The sequence below is a fragment of the Labeo rohita genome, chromosome 5 (genome assembly GCF_022985175.1).
Source record: "Labeo rohita strain BAU-BD-2019 chromosome 5, IGBB_LRoh.1.0, whole genome shotgun sequence".
Classification (NCBI taxonomy): domain Eukaryota; kingdom Metazoa; phylum Chordata; class Actinopteri; order Cypriniformes; family Cyprinidae; genus Labeo; species Labeo rohita.
In genome coordinates, this window is record NC_066873.1 from 3,461,918 (window position 1) to 3,481,183 (window position 19,266).

General features: G+C 36.5%; 2 protein-coding genes across 2 annotated transcripts; one reads left to right on the forward strand and one right to left on the reverse strand.

Annotated features, from left to right (window-relative positions):
• Window positions 1-3,309: 3,309 nt before the first annotated feature.
• Window positions 3,310-9,078, forward strand: gtf2h3 (general transcription factor IIH, polypeptide 3). The gene is made up of 13 exons (XM_051109621.1): window positions 3,310-3,619; window positions 3,789-3,868; window positions 3,969-4,075; window positions 4,215-4,345; window positions 4,760-4,822; window positions 5,874-5,903; window positions 6,041-6,069; window positions 6,150-6,224; window positions 6,310-6,363; window positions 7,626-7,694; window positions 7,838-7,973; window positions 8,697-8,733; window positions 8,838-9,078. Exons 1-13 carry the CDS (start codon window positions 3,610-3,612, stop codon window positions 8,971-8,973), a joined length of 957 nt encoding a protein of 318 aa, XP_050965578.1. The 5' UTR covers window positions 3,310-3,609; the 3' UTR covers window positions 8,974-9,078.
• Window positions 9,079-9,413: 335 nt separating this feature from the next.
• Window positions 9,414-19,247, reverse strand: dguok (deoxyguanosine kinase). Its single transcript, XM_051109622.1, has 7 exons — window positions 19,110-19,247; window positions 18,830-18,936; window positions 15,831-16,027; window positions 12,167-12,314; window positions 11,952-12,067; window positions 11,420-11,519; window positions 9,414-9,560 (listed from the first exon to the last, which is right to left on the reverse strand). The coding sequence occupies exons 1-7, from the start codon at window positions 19,228-19,230 to the stop codon at window positions 9,534-9,536; spliced, it is 816 nt and encodes a 271-aa protein (XP_050965579.1). The 5' UTR covers window positions 19,231-19,247; the 3' UTR covers window positions 9,414-9,533.
• Window positions 19,248-19,266: the final 19 nt, after the last annotated feature.

Below are 19,266 nucleotides of genomic sequence, written 5' to 3' on the forward strand. Positions count from 1 at the left end.
AAACATCAGACGACATTTCTTTTCGTGAGGGATGACGTGCTGTTAGGTAAGCAAATACCTATGCAAACGTCACACGTAACATTTGTTCGTGAATGAGATCACAATTTTACGTTGGCATGTACATAGGCAAGCGTAAAACTTTAGAGTCAATGATGCATTTATACGTTGGTTGTGATGTCAGTGCTGTGTCATCTCATCTGGTTTGTACTCATGCAGGTTAGAAATAATACAAATAATACAAATATCTTGAATGTATACTGTATATGTCAGATAAAAATAATGTAATAACAACAATATATTGTAACAATCACAAATTTAACAATTATATTATAACAATCAGGCAAATCCAAAAGCAGAAAACAAAGCACCAGTAACCTATGACAATTCACAAATCTTTAAACCCAGACACAATCATACGACACATTAACATTACAGAATCACTACAACAGGCGGACCATGCAACATAAACTGTGGGGCAGCCAGTACAAGTCCAAGTGTAAATAGCAACAGTTGTGGATTCAGTAGACATTTAGATGCTATTTACTTATAAATAGTGAGAGATAACGTTACTATTTGCTCCTCAGTATTGTTGTGCATTAAACATCCTGCAACATAACTGACAGTAAATCATTATATTTATAAAACAATATTAAAATCATGGCAACTTATTGAGATATTAAAGAGCACTACCCCTAACCTTACCCTAAATGTAACTTTTATGAATTAAAATGAATTTTAAGTCAAATAATTTTTATTGAAAACAAATGCGTTTATTAACTGTAAAGTAATAAAAAAAGCGCTGTCAGTGGGAATAGAACCCCGGTCTCCCTTTACACGTTACGCCACAGAAACCGCTGACTAGAGGTGACTTTTTCCACATATAGGGTAACGTTAGACTGGCCTAGTGTACAGGCCCGGTTCCAGAACCAAATCACTGAGGGTGCTTCTGAAAATTGTGAGGGTGCTCACAAAAAATATGCATGGAACTGTATGAAAACGGTACCACCAAATAGGACTGAGTAATATAAATCGTCTACACTAGTATCGTAATTGTAGTTTCAACAAATGCCATCTAACATCAAGAATACACTGTGAAGGTTATTACTGCATGCTCATCTAGGAGCAGTTCACATGTCGCGCCTAAAAACGCGTTCTTTCCAAAGCGCTAAGTTACGCTCCCATGGCGTCTGTCGTTACTAGGCAACCATGGCCTACGCTCTCCGTGAAGACAAGTTAGTTTCAGCAAATGATAAATGGCTTTCTAGCACTGCCCTGCTACAAAATGTATTTTAAAAATGTCTATCCCTGTACAGCTATGATCAGCTGTTTCACCGTCTTGGCTGAGTTTTCAATGTTGTTTCTATAAAGGATGAAGCTGATTGGTTGGTTCGTGTCACATGACCCGAGGTGCGCTTTTAACAATTCAGCTTGTGCATTTACAGTATTTTTTACAGAATTTGCAGCGTTAAAACTAGTACACGTTTAACATGATAGCAAGCAAGATATGGAATAAAAAAATGTCCCATTCCATGTATTAATTGTTGTCTAGTCTGCGTGTTCATTAATTTAAAAATTAATACGTTATTAATAATTTTATCTGAGGGTGCTTTTGCTTTTGTTTGGGGGTGCTTAGCACCCTCAAGCACCCCCGTAGAACCGGGCCTGCTAGTGTATTTAGTTCTGCCAACAAGTAGGCTATTTGCAGTGGACACCTCGAATGTATTAATCAGAGAGGAAATGTGGTCCTTGGATCACCGAGACCACTCACTTTACCTACAGGACAAATTCCTTTAACGTTACAAAAGAATATAATGTTAATTCATGCAGTCATTGAGTGTATTTAATCATTGACCCTAAATTATCACCAGTTCAACTAAAACAGAAAAATTAGTATGTCGCACATCAAATAAGACTTAGAAATATTACACGTTCAAAAATGTCATGTTTACACGACGAAAATGTTCGTCTAGAAACACGTAACAAAAATACACGGCCAAAAATGTTACGTTAAGGCGATACAAACGATCGTGTCTTTAAATAACACGACAAAAAAATTCGTGTATAGACGTACAAAACGTTCGCGTTTACACGTACCAAAAAGACACGTACAAACTTTGCGTGTTAATGCGTCCAGATTTCACGCGTTTCATATAATAGGTATTGTCCCCAATGGCGTTCCATAGAATTCAGTAGTGATGGGTCGTTCTTGAACGATTCGTTCATTTTGAACGAATCTTTAATGTGACTCGGGACGAACGAGTCGCCTCGGGGAGTGATTCGTTCAGTCGCGCATGCGCAACATCCTATTAGGTTCTGTACTGGAATTAGTTCACCTGTTTTAGAGTCGTTCGTTCACTCTATGGGGCTGTCACGTGATGAACGAACGATTCAAACCCGAAGACTCAAAAGATGAACTAATCAATTCTCCTTCCGGCTCAGGCTGCATAGGTTAACATTACAGGGCTGTCACGTGATGAACGAACGACTCAAACCCGAAGACTCATAAGATGAACTAATCAATTCTCTTTCCGGCTCAGGCTGCATAGGTTAACATTACAGGGCTGTCACGTGATGAACGAACGACTCAAACCCGAAGACTCATAAGATGAACTAATCAATTCTCCTTCCGGCTCAGGCTGCATAGGTTAACATTACAGGGCTGTCACGTGATGAACGAACGACTCAAACCCGAAGACTCATAAGATGAACTAATCAATTCTCTTTCCGGCTCAGGCTGTATAGGTTAACATTACAGGGCTGTCACGTGATGAACGAACGACTCAAACCCGAAGACTCATAAGATGAACTAATCAATTCTCTTTCCGGCTCAGGCTGTATAGGTTAACATTACAGGGCTGTCACGTGATGAACGAACGACTCAAACCCGAGGACTCGAGAGATGAACTAATCAATTCTCTTTCCGGCTCAGACTGCGTTGGTTAGCTAATTGGGCTGTCACGTGATGAACGAACAACTCAAACCCGAAAACTTGTCAGATAAGAGGCGAGGTGAGCGAATCATAGACTAAAGACCCAGGTAAACAATGAATGAATCTTTTCTGTTTCTTATAGCATTATAGTTTTGTTTTGTTTGTAGTGTGATCAACGTTTGTGTAAGCAGTAGATGTGTTAGGGAGGTAAAACGTAACATTTTAATTATATTTTGCTAAAATGAACGAAATGAACGAAATGATTCGAAAAAAGATTCGTTCATTTTGCTGAACGAGACTCAAAGGACCGAGTCGGTAAAATGATCCGAACTTCCCATCACTAGAATTCAGCAGTTGATCACGTGACGCGCTGAACGTTCGAATCACACCGGTGTGATCGTACGCTCCAGGGACCAGCCAAGAATGATCACACTGGTGTGATCGTACGCGTGAAAGGGTTAATAAACCATGAAAAATAAGGGTGGTTCTTTCAGCGGCAAACACGTATTTCCCGCTCCAGCACAGGAGGTGGCGCTGTGCACCAATTTAGTTGGTTCGCAAACCCTTCAATGAATCCACAGAAGAAGAGCTCATTATGAGTCGAAACAACACAACTTTGAACATATTGGAGAAAATACCAAAGAAATACCTTTACAGAGCGATTTAGAGATTTCGCTGCAATGGCCTCGGGTTTGTAAATTATATACACCATGTATTTAAAAATGTAAACAATTGTGCACTGACTTGTGTGGAAGAGAATTTGAATGGAGCTCATGAATTGTGATGCTCTTAATGCAGACATGTAAAACATGATGTCACGTGTTATATATGTGAAAATAACGTTCACTATTGTTTGCAGACGACGAAATTAATATTCTGGTCATAGTGTTAGATGTCAACCCTATTTGGTGGGGCCAGCAAGCTCAACGTGAACCACAGGTACATTTATTTCAATATAATGTCATTTTGACCCTAATTCATAATGTTTACCGTCAGTGTCTATTAAAAAGAATTTAAAAAATCAGTTCTTTTCTTTCAGTTCACTCTTTCATCATGCTTGGACTCTCTGATGGTCCTGGCAAATGCCCATTTAGTGATGTCAAGAACCAACAAACTAGCTGTTATTGCAAACCTGTATCAAAATAGGTAAACAATACTACTCTTGCGTAGTAAACCTTGTCATACCACTAAACTTTTTTTTGGAGAGTATCTATATCTGCACACGTATGTGTATGTATGTATTTAGAAAACATATACTAAAACTACTACAATGTCTCTTTTCAAGCCATTTTCTGTATCCCAGTAAGCGGTGGAAGTCAGGGGATGACATATCTGCAAGTAGTGATGGCAAATATGAGCTTCTGTCAGTTACCAATGATCTCTTTGCGGAAGAGATCAGGAATCTCATGGACAAAAGTAAGTCATTTAATGATTTAATTTTTGTTATACCGACAAAAGGAGTAGTTCACCCAAAAATGAGAATTTGCTGAAAATATTCTCACTCTCAGGCCATCCAAGATGTAGATGAGTTTGTTTCTTTATCAGATTTGGAATGTATAATTTCATCACTTGCTCGCCAATGGATCATCTGCAGTGAATGGGTGCTGTCAGAATGAGAGTCCAAACAGCTGATAAAAACATCACAATAATCCACACCACTCTAGTCCATCAATTAACGTCTTTTGAAGTAAAAAGCTGTGTTTGTAAGAAACAAACGCTGGCTACTTGTGCTCGCTATTTGGATGCATTTAGCCTAATATCGAATGCCATTCTTACTTTTTTCAATGTTTTTATGGATGATATTAATGTTTTTGTTTTCTTCATTAACAGCAGAGGTCAGTGGCAATCAAACAGACAGCCTGTTGGCTGTATCTCTTGCCAAAGCTCTGTGCTGTATCCTTAATCTCTGGAATGTGCAGATCAGCAGCTCAGATTTTCTTTTTTTTTCAGTTTAGACCTAAAAAGAGTTTTGTGATTTAAAGGAGAGGTCCACTTCCAAAACAAAGATTCACATATACTCACCCACTTGTCATCCAATATGTTCATGTCTTTCTTTCTTCAGTCGTAAATAAATTATGTTTTTGGAGGAAAACATTTCAGCATTTTTCTCCATATAATGGACTGATATGTAGCCCCGAGTTTGAACTTCCAAAATGCAGTTTAAATGCGACTTCAAACGATCACAAATGCGGTTGTGAATGATCCCAGCTGAGGAAGAAGGGTCTTACCTAGCAAAACAATCGGTTATTTTCATTAAAATAATACAATTTATATACTTTGTAATGTCAAACGCTCGTCTTGTCTTACTCTGTCTGGACTGTTTTTTTCCGGTTCATGACAGTGTATGTCTAAAAACCCCCATCTCATGTTCTCCCTCAACTTCGAAATCATCCTATATTGCTGTTTTACCTTTTTTGTTAAGGGTGTTTGATCTTCTTTGCATGTTCACTTTGCAAAGACTGTGTCGGTACTTCTGCAGCGATGTAGGATGATTTTGAAATGATTTTTGAAGTTGAGGGAGAAAATACGATTGGTGTTTACACGGAGTTCAGGCAGAGCAAGACAAAACGAGCGTTTGAGATTAAAAAATATTTAAATTGTATTATTTTTATCAAATTAACTGATCATTTCGCTAGATAAGACCCTTCTTCCTCGGCTGGGATCATTTGCAACCACATTTAGGATCATTTGAAGCCGCATTTAAACTGCATTTTGGAAGTTCAAAATCGGGGCACCATATCAGTCCATTATATGGAGAAAAATGCTGAAATGTTTCCTCCAAAAACATAATTTATTTACGACTGAAGAAAGAAAGACATGAACATCTTGGATGACAAGGGGGTGAGTACATTATATGTGAATTTTTCTTTTGGAAGTGGACTTCTCCTTTAAGATATTATGTTCAAACTACAGACTACACTTTTCATTAACTTTTGGCTCTCAGACATTCATCGAGTCTCAAAGGATGTGCAAGGTAAACACATTTTCTCCTGGACACATGTTTTGAGCATTGCATGGGTTCATAGATTGCAGCGATGCTTCTGTAAAGCAATGCAAAGTAAGGTGATCCTCTTTTCCTAGCTGTCTTAATTATGTTGCTTTTACTTACAGCTGGACAAGATTTGAAATCAAGGATTTTGGTAAGAGCTACTTTGAGTTTAAAAGTAAAACATTCAGTGTTTAGTTGTGTAACTGCAGTATAATTTTCATTGTTTTTCAGGTAATAAAAGCTGCTGAGGATTCTACATTACAGTACATGAACTTCATGAATGTGATCTTTGCTGCACAAAAAAAGGTGAGATTTAGCATCTTAGATGTAATGTAGTCTGATACTAAATAATGCTTCCATGATTTAACTTTTGTTCTCCCTGTTCTCACAGAATATCCTGATTGATGCCTGTGTGTTGGATGCTGATTCAGGACTACTGCAGCAGGTATTTTGTGTGATCACAGTGGATATGGCTGCTTATTTGTGTTTAGTGATTGTATTTTGCAAATACACAGTAAAGAGCATTGCTAATATGTCCATTTGGAAAAGCTACAGATGTCGATTCCTCAAATATATATTGTGTAGCAAAGTGATCTAAATAATGGTGCAAATGACTGTTCAGACAACAGGAAAAAATGAATCAATAAATGGTCAGAAATTTCATCTGACAATTTCAAGGAGATATAGCAGAAGTGATTTTGTTGAAGACAAGACACTGCAGATGAATTGGGTAAAAAAGTTAACTTATAAATATCACCACACTTTCACCAGTTGATTACGGCTTGTAATAGTTTTCTGAAATGCAAATTAAGCAATATTTCATTACATGTGGATAAAGCAAGCTACTGGAGTTGAAGTTTTTTACAGAGGAGATTTTGGATTTCTCCTTTTTTATAACGCCATAAAACAAAAAATACTGTCTACAGCCAAAAAAAAAGTTTTTCTGTAAAACCCTTCGGAATTTATAAGAATAAATCTCTAAAATTTGGAGGATGTAAGTGCTGACGGAGAGGAGAAAAAAAACACAAAGCCTTTGAAAATGTAAGTTATAATTGAAATCTACAGATAAATACAGACAAAGTGTAATGAAATATCACACTTAAATTTGTATTCTGGATGTTTTCTTTCTACTCGTCTGAAATAAAACCTGTTATGGAGGCAAAATAGTAGTTTTGCCTGAAGTATCATTGTTTATAGTGGTACGTGTTTCTACCTTAAACAAAATCCTTAAAAGTTTTTCCAAAGAAGCTATGTTTGCATGTGCATTAATTAGTTCTTTCTCATTGTGCTGATTGTGGCAGCCAGCAAAAATGGAAAAATATGCAAATCCCACAAAGTGCGGCTAAACAAATTTTATTTGATAACTGACCTTAGTCAGGTTAGAGGACATATGAAAACGAGACTGCGAGGGACATGTTTACAATGGCATGCACTGCATAAAAGTCCTAATTACATCATTTTCAATGAGTTTTCTGTATTGCATGGTTTTGTATTGCAAGACATTTCATCAGCTGAACAATCAGTATGGTATTAAACAACAGTACAGTCCACTGGACGCGGTTCACTTCTATTCCTCACAGCATCATTCCTGTCAAAAATGAAGTGTTTTTATTTGCAGTATGCATATTTGAATTTTCATTGTGTAATTATTAGATTTGATTGAGCGTAAAACAATTCACACTTGTGTTTGTGTTTTTCTCTTAACAGGCCTGTGATATTACAGGAGGCTTGTATCTCAGAATTCCCCAGAAGATCGCTCTCACACAGTATTTGCTGGTGAGATATTTGTTGAGTTTTGAACTTGTTACAATCCCAATCGAAACTCACCTTTTTATTGTATCTTAACAGGTTATTTTATACTGTTTCATATTTGACATGCTGTTTCATATCTGAGACTGTAACTGCTGGTTGTGTGTCAGTGGGTGTTTTTACCAGATGCCGAGCAGCGATCCCAGCTGTTATTGCCTCCTCCGGTACATGTAGACTACAGGGCCGCCTGCTTCTGCCACCGAAACCTGATCGAAATTGGCTACGTTTGTTCAGTGTGCCTGTCAAGTACGTTTCCATTGAACTTTTTCTGCAACTCAGCTTGTTTAAGACTCTTGTGTCTGCTGCCTGTGTCAAATTTGTACACAACTGCAAAATTTCTTAATGTTTTTTTTAAGAACACTCTTTTGCACACTCTGATGCTGAAATTATTTGAACAAATGTACAGTAAAAACAGTCATATTGTGAAATATTATTTCATTTCAAAACAACATCTTTCTGTTGTAATATATTGTAAGCTGTAATTTATTTCTGTGATCAAAGCTGAATTTTCAGCATCATTACTCCAGTCTTCGGTGTCACGTGATCCTTCAGAAATCATTCTAATATGCTGATTTGCTGCTCTGATATTTTATTTTATAATTGACATTTATATTTTATAATTTTGAAAATGTGCTGCTTCTTATTTCTATGGAAACTGATTGTTTTTAAAGGATTATTTGAAGAATAGACCGTTCAAAAACAACATTTATTTGAAATAGAAATATTTAATTTGAGAGAACACATTAACGTTTATAGTCTGAATACTGTGAGCTGATGAACGTCTCACATACATGCTGCAGACACAAGAAACAAGAACTTCCTTGAAATGTGTAATCACATTATATTTAGTTCACTTCTCGTTTGCCTTTTTAGTGGCCTTAAATATCAATGTTCTATATAGCTTAGCAATTATGTTATAACATATGTTTTAACCTTGTGTTGCATCTTTTCCTCTCTTTCATTCCCCAGTATTCTGTAACTTCAGTCCGATCTGCACAACATGCGAGTGAGTCTTTTTAATATTTGTTTTAAAATATGTCTTGATCAATAACATGTTTTTTCTACATTTTTCAGTAACCTTTAACTGGCCTTATGTTTTTATATTTACAGGACTGCCTTTAAAATGCCACTGCCTCAGATGGCTAAAACAAAGAAGAAAAAGTTAAAACTGCAAATTGAACCCCGTCACACATCGATAAATGTGTGTGTGTTGCACTTGCAAAGTCCCCAGTTAGTATTTTGTTAAATAGCATACTTTTTTTACTGTGTAATTTGGAATTGTTCTGTTTTGATATTATAGCCAACACTTCAAATAAAAGACCGTTTTTTTTTTTAAAGAAACCAATTAAAGCCAGTGCACTACAGTGTGTTTAATTTTAAGGCAGTGCAGCACATTCATGTCTCGTGTCTTACGTTTCAATCAAGTGGATTTCACTGCAAATATGAGGTATATAGATTTATTGAAGTCATTAAAAACAGTACTAAACATTAGATTTATACCATATATACGGCACAGTACAGTTTTCATTACCAGTCTGTGTGAAAAACTAACACTGCAGTGACTAACAAAAAATGGCTTCCTGTTAAAGTAACCATTTATTGGTCACGGTGGGATTTCTGTGCACTACTGCCAGCCACAGACCAACTGCAGCTCTGCTGTGAACTTTAAAAAACTAGACTAGAGATGACACTCTTCTGCAGCGAAGAACATTTAGATCTGCGCTTTGGTCCAACACTCGTCAGATCCTTTGTGGATGTTTACAGTCCATACAAAATAATCCATGCGCTTTGGTCCCAAGATGCCATTTATAACACATTGAAAAATTTTCTAACCTAGATTGGAGAAAAAAATAGTTGATATGTTGCATATGTGATGTGTGTGAAGTTCGCAAAAAAAAAAAAAAGCAAAATAATTTTTTTGTTTAATCAAAATAACCCAACTGCTATTTGATTGAGATAAATTGGAATATACAATAAAAAAACATGATTTTTGAAAATTGTTAAAAATGGAGTCACCTGTTTTTGCAAATAAACTCTTCTTATATAATATAAAGACTACTTGTACATGTGTTCATTTAGCATTTTAAACCGACTTACACTAAAATTATAAATGCAACACTTTTGTTTTTGCCCCCATTTTTAATGAGCTTAACTCAAAGATCTAAGACTTTTTCTATGTACACAAAAGGCCTATTTCTCTCAAATATTGTTCACGAATCTGTCTAAATCTGTGTTAGTGAGCACTTCTCCTTTGCCGAGATAATCCATCCACCTCACAGGTGTGGCATACCAAGATGCTGATTAGACAGCATGATTATTGCACAGGTGTATGGTGTCTTGTGGGTGAGCGGTTTGCTGATGTCAACGTTGTGGATCGAGTGGCCCATGGTGGCGGTGGGGTTATGGTATGGGTAGGTGCATGTTATGGACAACGAACACAGGTGCATTTTATTGATGGCATTTTGAATACACAGAGATATTGTGACAAGATCCTGAGGCCCATTGTTGTGCCATTCATCCACGACCATCACCTCATGTTGCAGCATGATAATGCACAGACCCATGTTGCAAGGATCTGTACACAATTCCTGGAAGCTGAAAACATCCCAGTTCTTGCATGGCCAGCATACTCACCAGACATGTCACCCACTGAACGTGTGGGATGCTCTGGATCGGCGTATGCGACAGCGTGTTCCAGTTCTTGCCAGCAACTTCGCACAGCCGTTGAAGAGGAGTGGACCAACATTCCACAGGCCACAATCAACAACCTGATCAATTCTATGCGAAGGAGATGTGTTGCACTGCATGAGGCAAATGGTGGTCACACCAGATACTGACTGGTTTTCAGACCCTCCCAATATAGTAAAAACTGCACATTTCAGAGTGGCACACCTGTGCAATAATCATGCTGTCTAATCAGCATCTTGATATGCCACACCTGTGAGGTGGATGGATTATCTCAGCAAAGGAGAAGTGCTCACTAACACAGATTTAGACAGATTTGTGAACAACATTTGAGAGAAATAGGCCTTTTGTGTACATAGAAAAATTATTAGATCTTTGAGTTCAGCTCATGAAAAATGGGGCAAAAACAAAAGTGTTGCGTTTATAATTTTGATCAGTGTATAAATGAGGAATACAAATATGACCCTGCACCACAAAACCAGTCACAAGTAGCACGGGTTTATCTGTAGCAATTTTTTTTATTCCAAAACTCATTAGAATATTAGGTAAAGATCATGTTCCATGAAGATATTTTGTAAATTTCCTAACGTAAATATATTAAAACCTAATTTTTGATTAGTAATGTGCATTGCTAAGAACTTCATCTGGACAAATTTAAAAAGTGATTTTCTCAATATTTCGATTTTTTTACACCCTCAGATTTCAGATATTTAAAGAGTGGTATCTCGGCCAAATGCTGTAATATGCTAACAAACCATGCATCAATGGAAAGCTTATTTATTCAGCTTTTTTAGTATAAGTCCCAATTTTAAAAAAAACCCTTACCCTCATGAGTGGTTTTGTGGTCCAGGGTCACATAAAAAATAAAAATAATACTTGCACGTGTATTTGTTTAGCAGACACTTTTATGCAAAGTGACTTATAAATGAGGAATACAAACATGCAATTTATGTCATGCACAGAAAAATCTGTTCAAATCTGTCAGGGATGTTCTGAGGAAGGCATACCTTTGTTAAGAGATTGTTCTGAATCTTGGTGTCCTTCTCAAACTCAACTTCAGCATCCAGAATCAACACAGGCACCTTTGCCAGGTGCTCAAAATGAACCCTATGTAGAGGAAGAGTAGAGAACAAATCAAGCACATGATGCTGTCATTAATGATTTATATACAAAATACGATCTAGTTGTATGTAAAGCTATACTTTGTATTATTCATCCAGTTATATATAAGTATAAACACTAAATATTGTTGTAGTTTATTAAAACACTGATTTGAACATATGTATATATTTAAAAGAAAATTTACTTTTTCACTGGAAGAAGCATTATTATGGATTATGGACATTTTTAAAGACATCTTGATGGATTTGTTTATTACAAACATGCAGCTTTTGGCTTCTCAAGATGTTAACTGATGGACTGGATTGATGTGGATTATTGTGATGTTTTTATCAGCTGTTTGAAATCTCATTCTGACGGCACCCATTCACTGCAGAACATCTATTGCTGACAACACAACTAACAAGTTAGAAGACTCACTTTGTACTCTTGTTGACGAGCCAGTCTTCATGTTTTGTGTGGAGTTTCTCAAGGTAGTCGAGCTCAATTCCCTGTTCCTCCACTCGGCCTCGTCTGCCTAACCGCTCCATGCAGGTCTGGAGAACATGACATCAAAATTCAAGGCCTGTCAGCATTTTGTGTGTGTGCATATCTGACCATCAGCGTGCATGAATGAAAGCGAAAGCGACGCAGACCTGTGGAGATGCTTGGAGATATATGATGCCCTCCAGCTGAATCCGATGACCAAACTGCTCAATAAGAAAGGAGTGCCAATCCTGATACACGGCCCACTCTGTTGAGTTTATACAGCCGAGCTCAAACATGTTTAACGCAAAGATGTACCTGAGAGAGGAGGACAGGCAAACTCAAAATGAAAATGTGGCCATGGACTGAAGTAAACAAGTGTGCTTAACTGTTTAATGTGCACATAAATGTATAAATATGTATAAATACAAATATACAATAAGTGTAATTTAAATACATTTTAATGACATCTTAATAAACGTAAGCACACTTTTAAAAAGTGCACTTCATAAAAATGTTGAATTAAAGGATTTACCTTAAAGTACATTTCAAATATTTTAAATAATCATTTATATTGACCTACTTTGATGTGTTGACTAACATACTAAGGCACATGTCATTATAATTTTAATATAATTCAGCATTCATTATGTATATATTACATTATATTATGTGTATATATATATATATACACATATACACATATACACACATATAGTATAAGTTAATATATTTTAAATGTATTAAATTGCAACTTCAATGCAAATGTGTAACTGCTAATATATTTAAATGATGACATTTTCAAGAGAAATTACACTAAAGTATATTTTAGTTTGCTATAAAAGCTTGTCAGCACATTCAGCAGTACACTTTAACCATATTTAATCCATCCATCCATTTTCCATATCACTTTATTCTCAGCAGGGTCACAGAAAATATTTACATTTTAACCAAATGATGTTATTACATATAAAGATGCACTTAAGTCATACTTAAGTGATTAAAGAAACACTGAAGTGTCAGCTATAATTAAGCTTAAACTATAGTACTTCTAAAAATTGCTTTTAATTGCAATTATTAACATGCAATTAAGTGTCCGAAAATATTACATTTAGTTTGTGTGTAGGTATAATCTTTTAAAGTACATTATGTCTGTAATAAGTTCTCTTTTTAAAGGTACAGTGGGTACGGAAAGTATTCAGACCCCCTTAAATTTTTCGCTCTTTGTTATATTGCAGCCATTTGCTAAAATCATTTAAGTTCATTTTTTTTCCTCATTAATGTACACACAGCACCCCATATTGACAGAAAAACACAGAATTGTTGACATTTTTGCAGATTTATTAAAAAAGAAAAACTGAAATGTCACATGGTCCTAAGTATTCAGACCCTTTGCTGTGACACTCATATACTGAACTCAGATGCTGTCCATTTCTTCTGATCATCCTTGAGATGGTTCTACACCTTCATTTGAGTCCAGCTGTGTTTGATTATACTGATTGGACTTGATTAGGAAAGCCACACACCTGTCTATATAAGACCTTACAGCTCACAGTGCATGTCAGAGCAAATGAGAATCATGAGGTCAAAGGAACTGCCTGAAGAGCTCAGAGACAGAATTGTGGCAAGGCACAGATCTGGCCAAGGTTACAAAAAAAATTCTGCTGCACTTAAGGTTCCTAAGAGCACAGTGGCCTCCATAATCCTTAAAATGGAAGATGTTTGGGACGACCAGAACCCTTCTTAGAGCTGGCTGTCCGGCCAAACTGAGCTATCGGGGGAGAGGAGCCTTGGTGAGAGAGGTAAAGAAGAACCCAAAGATCACTGTGGCTGAGCTCCAGAGATGCAGTCGGGAGATGGGAGAAAGTTGTAGAAAGTCAACCATCACTGCAGCCCTCCACCAGTCGGGGCTTTATGGCAGAGTGTCCCGACGGAAGCCTCTCCTCAGTGCAAGACACATGAAAGCCCACCTGAAGGACTCCAAGATGGTGAGAAATAAGATTCTCTGGTCTGATGAGACCAAGATAGAACTTTTTGGCCTTAATTCTAAGCGGTATGTGTGGAGAAAACCAGGCACTGCTCATCACCTGTCCAATACAGTCCCAACAGTGAAGCATCATGCTGTGGGGGTGTTTTTCAGCTGCAGGGACAGGACGACTGGTTGCAATCGAGGGAAAGATGAACGCGGCCAAGTACAGGGATATCCTGGATGAAAACCTTCTCCAGAATGCTCAGGACCTCAGACTGGGCTGAAGGACCCTAAGCACACAGCTAAAATAACGAAGGAGTGGCTTCACAACAACTCTGTGACTGTCCTTGAATGGCCCAGCCAGAGCCCTGACTTAAACCCAATTGAGCATCTCTGGAGACACCTAAAAATGGCTGTCCACCAACGTTTACCATCCAGCCTGACAGAACTGGAGAGGATCTGCAAGGAGGAATGGCAGAGGATCCCCAAATCCAGGTGTGAAAAACTTGTTGCATCTTTCCCAAAAAGACTCATGGCTGTATTAGATCAAAAGGGTGCTTCTACTAAATACTGAGCAAAGGGTCTGAATACTTAGGACCATGTGATTTCAGTTTTTCTTTTTTAATAAATCTTCAAAAATGTCAACAATTCTGTGTTTTTCTGTCAATATGGGGTGCTGTGTGTACATTAATGAGGAAAAAAAAATGAACTTAATTGATTTTAGCAAATGGCTGCAATATAACAAAGAGTGAAAAATTTAAGGGGGTCTGAATACTTTCTGTACCCACTGTATACTAAAGTTCACTTCTTTTTCACAAGTGTAAACTTTTTTAAAAGGCCCTACTTAGCATTTAATTACAGAAACAATATTAATTCTGATGAAATACACTACCAGTAAAACATTTTTGAACAGTAAGATTTTTAATGTTTTTTACAGAAATCTCTTCTGCTCACCAAGCCTGCATTTGTTTGATTCAAAGTACAGCAAAAACAGTAAAATTGTAAAATATTTTTACTATTTAAAATGTAATGTAAATTATCATGTAAAATGTAATTTATTCCTGTGATTTCAAAACTTTTAGCATCATTACTCCAGTCACATGATCCTTCAGAAATCATTCTAATATTCTGATTTGCTGCTCAAAATGTTGAAAACAGCTGAGTATATGTAAGTTTCTTTGATGAATAGAAAGTTCAGAAGAACAGCATTTATCTGAAATAGAAATCTTTTGTAACATTATAAATGTCTTTATTATCACTTTTAATCAATTTAAAGCATCCTTGCTAAATAAAAGTATTAATTTCTATAATTTCTCCCCCACCCCCAAATAATTAATTAATTAATTATACTGACTCCGAGCTTTTGAATGGAGTAGTGTATAATTTTACAAACGTTTTTTTTATTTCAGATCAATGCTGATCTTTGGATCGTTCTATTTATCGAAGAATCATGAAAAACGTACTTAACTGTTTTAAATATTGACAATAATATTAATTTAAAAAAATTCTTGAACAGCAAATCAGCATATCAAAATGATTTCTGAAGGATCATGTGACACTGAAGACTGGAGTAATGATCACAGGAATAAATTACATTTTAAAATATATTCAAATAGAAAACACTTATTTCAAATAGTAAAAATATTTCAGAATTTTACTGTTTTTCCTGTACTCTGGATCAAAAAAATGCAGGCTTGGTGAGCAGAAGAGACTTCTTTAAAAAACAAAACAAAAAAAAATCTTACCGTTCAAAAACTTTTGACAGGTAGTGTACATCATGACAAGAACTACTGTGTCTTCAAATTATCAATAAAATGTAATGATCAGTATTACGCTATCAGTGAGACAATTTATTTGACCTTCACCTGTCACTGTAGACGGAGCGCTCGTACACCTGCACAGGTGTGCCTGTGGACTGCAGTAATCTGGCAGGAGGCGGCTGCAGATGTGTGCGCATGCGACTCATGCAGGAGAACGTCTGGAAAGTGTAAGACCAGCGCTTCGGATCATGATACATCATCTGCAATAGGTTACTGGATGACTGCTGAGAACAATTCACTGTCTGCAATACAGAAAAGAACAAACACACAACTGTACATGACATACTGTGTCACTCAAACTGTACTGCCAAATGGTATTTGGATGCTCAAGTCAGTGAAGAAAGCACACTTGAATCACCATACTTTACAAATTGTAGGTTCTACATAACAAAACAATAGATATACTGTTTACAATTCAGAAAAGAAATATATGGACACTTTTTGTACATTACTGAAACGATGAACTACACCTGTGGCAAACAGAAGTACAAATAATTACAAAAACATTTGAAAAAGTGAAGTTCTCATCATTTGTTTACATTTTTCATCTAAATAAACTAAAATAAATGTTTCAAGACATCATCATTATCTTATGTACATTCTTGGAACTTGACACACATGGCCACTCTAATCTTCATTTTAAGGGGTCTTGACATGAGAAATCAAATTTTCCTTGATATTTCGCCATATAAGAGGTCTTTGTAACATTAAAACATGCACGTTTCATAGCTTAAAACGTCCTCTCTCCATTATAAACAAAGCATTTATTTAATCAAGCACCAAAAATGGCTCGTTTTGGATCTGAGGAGTGAGATGACGTCACCCGGGCGCAGTCGTTTGCACCGCCTCCAGAGTGAGACATCGACGAATAGTCATCTTCTCACCATAGGCCCCGCCCACTGGCAAATAGAAACTACAGTCACTTTGTATACAGTCCACTTTGACATTTTTGGTTTAAACAGCCGTTTGCATCTTTGTGCAGAAGAATACCAGTGTAAGGAACAAGTGGGTAGCTTATTTTTAATGGCATCCTGGAGGATTGATCAGAGCGTTTTGTTTTGTAACTGACGCACAGCATCATGGGGAGTTCACATTTGTTGAAATATGAAGCGGTACTATCTGACTGCAGCTGCATCACAAACTGTAAATAGCAAATGATTTCATAATGCTGGAAATGACCGTTTTATTTTCATCAAGTTGTCAAAACACTCACATGCAATAGCGAGGGGGCGGGGCATTGACACTAGGGATGGGCGGATCGATCCTGAAATATCGATACTTTCGATACTGACGTTGTATCGAAAGGATCGATCCTCACATAAAAATATCAATTCTAAAGTGCATTTTTAACCATTAATTGTATTTATTTAACAAGAAGTTTGGTGCATAAAATAACCCTACAAGAGGAACAACAGACTATTAAAGAATTATTGTGTAGGACAGAACTATTTCTCCTGCTCACTGGAACACAAGCAAATGCTGTAAGACAGAACCAATCAATCACAGATAGTGTTCGCTGCCGATGCTTCATTCAACATTGATAATAATCAGAAATGATGTTTCTTCCTCTTGTTCTCCTGGCATTGAAATAATAAAGCATTATTATTATTTTTTTATTATTATTATTTCTTGAGTAGCAAAGTATATTAGAATGATTTCTGAAGGATCATGTGACACTCAAGACTGGAGTAATGATGTTAAAAAACTTCAGCTTTGGTCACAGATGCTTTTTAAATTATATTTTTCAAAATATATTAAAATAGAAAATAGTTATTTTAATCGTTCATTTTCCCAATCTTGCTGTTTTTACTGCAGCTTTTTACACACACACACACACACACACACACACAGTCTGGTTTATTATCTTTGTGGGGACTCTCCATAGGCGCAATGGTTTGTATACTGTCCACACTGTATTTTCTATCCCCTTACCCTAACCCTACCCCTAAACCTAACCCTTACAGAAAACTTTCTGCATTTTTATTTTCTCAAAAAATCTCATTCTGTATGATTTATAAGCTTTTGTACCCATGGGGACCTCAAGCCAGTCCCCACAATGTCAAAAATTTCAGGTTTTACTATCCTTGTGGGGACATTTGGTCCCCACAATGTAGCAAAAACAAGTACACACACACACACAAAAACACAGTTTTACTACAGTAACCACAGTATTTGTAGTAAAACTGCAGTAACAAAAAACGTATCATGGTTAACACTCTCTCTTTTGGCTTGCTTCCTTTTACCATGATTAACACTACAGGAACATTATTTCAAGCATAATATTTGTAGCAAAAACCATGGTAATAATAATTAATAATACTAATACTACTACTACTACTACTACTAATTATTATTATTATTATTATACATTTTAGTACTTATGTAACACCATGGTTGTTTTTCATCAAGTACCCTCCAAGGTACACCTTTGTACCTTATCTACCCTTAATGTGTGTGTACTTGTATGGTACTAGTATGCTCCCTGGCTTTTAGGGGTAAAGAAAGGTGCACCTTTGAGGTTACTGCCCAGTAAAACAAAAAAAAAAAAACGCTTATGAAATGTTTAAAACACATGACTTTCAAATATAATGTTAAGTAAGTATAATTACTGATTTTATTCTTTTAATAATTTAAAAGATCAGTTTAGTTTAGAGGTATCGGTATTAATATCGACGATACTTGGCTCGAAAATATCGGTATCGGATCAAAAATAAAATAGGAGGTATCGCCCATCCCTAATTGACACAGTTTCCTCTGCAATGACGTCAGCCAATCATAACACTGGCTGATTACTAACAAGCCTTAAAGGACACGCCCCTCAAAACAGGTCGTTTTTAGGTCATTTTTCCACGTGCTTATGTTTTATTTGTGTGTGTGTGCAAAAAACTTTATTAACATTATAAGTGAACCTCAAGAAACATATTAAAATAATTTTTACAAAATCGAGGTCATGACCCCTTTAAAGGGTGAAGTATCACCTCAAGCCATGTGCGGAACGTCTGCACTGTTGATTCGTCATCTATGACTAGTTTAGTTACACTGACCTGAGTCGTTTGGTCCACATTCTGCCATTTGCTGATGGGCTCTGCTATCACCTCCCAGTCCTGTCCCGCATTCTGGAGCAGCTTGGCAAATGTTGATTTCCCGACCGCTTCGGATGTTCAGGAAACACACTTGTTAAATTAACTTTAAACACTGAGAACCAGTCTGATACTGAATATATGACAAATTACACATGACTATTTTTTAAACGCATTACGTGCCTCATATAACCAGTATAAAAATGATCAGTATGTAAATAAAAAAAATATAAGCAAAACATACCAATGTTCCCTTCGATGGAGACTCTCTTTAATTCAGTGCTTTTACTCATGTGGCTGCTCGCACGGTAAACAACAGAGCTCGAGAAAAGGCGTTTTATCGCTCTCATACTCATCCCTGACATATCACAGAAAAATAATATTTACATCATTCATATACG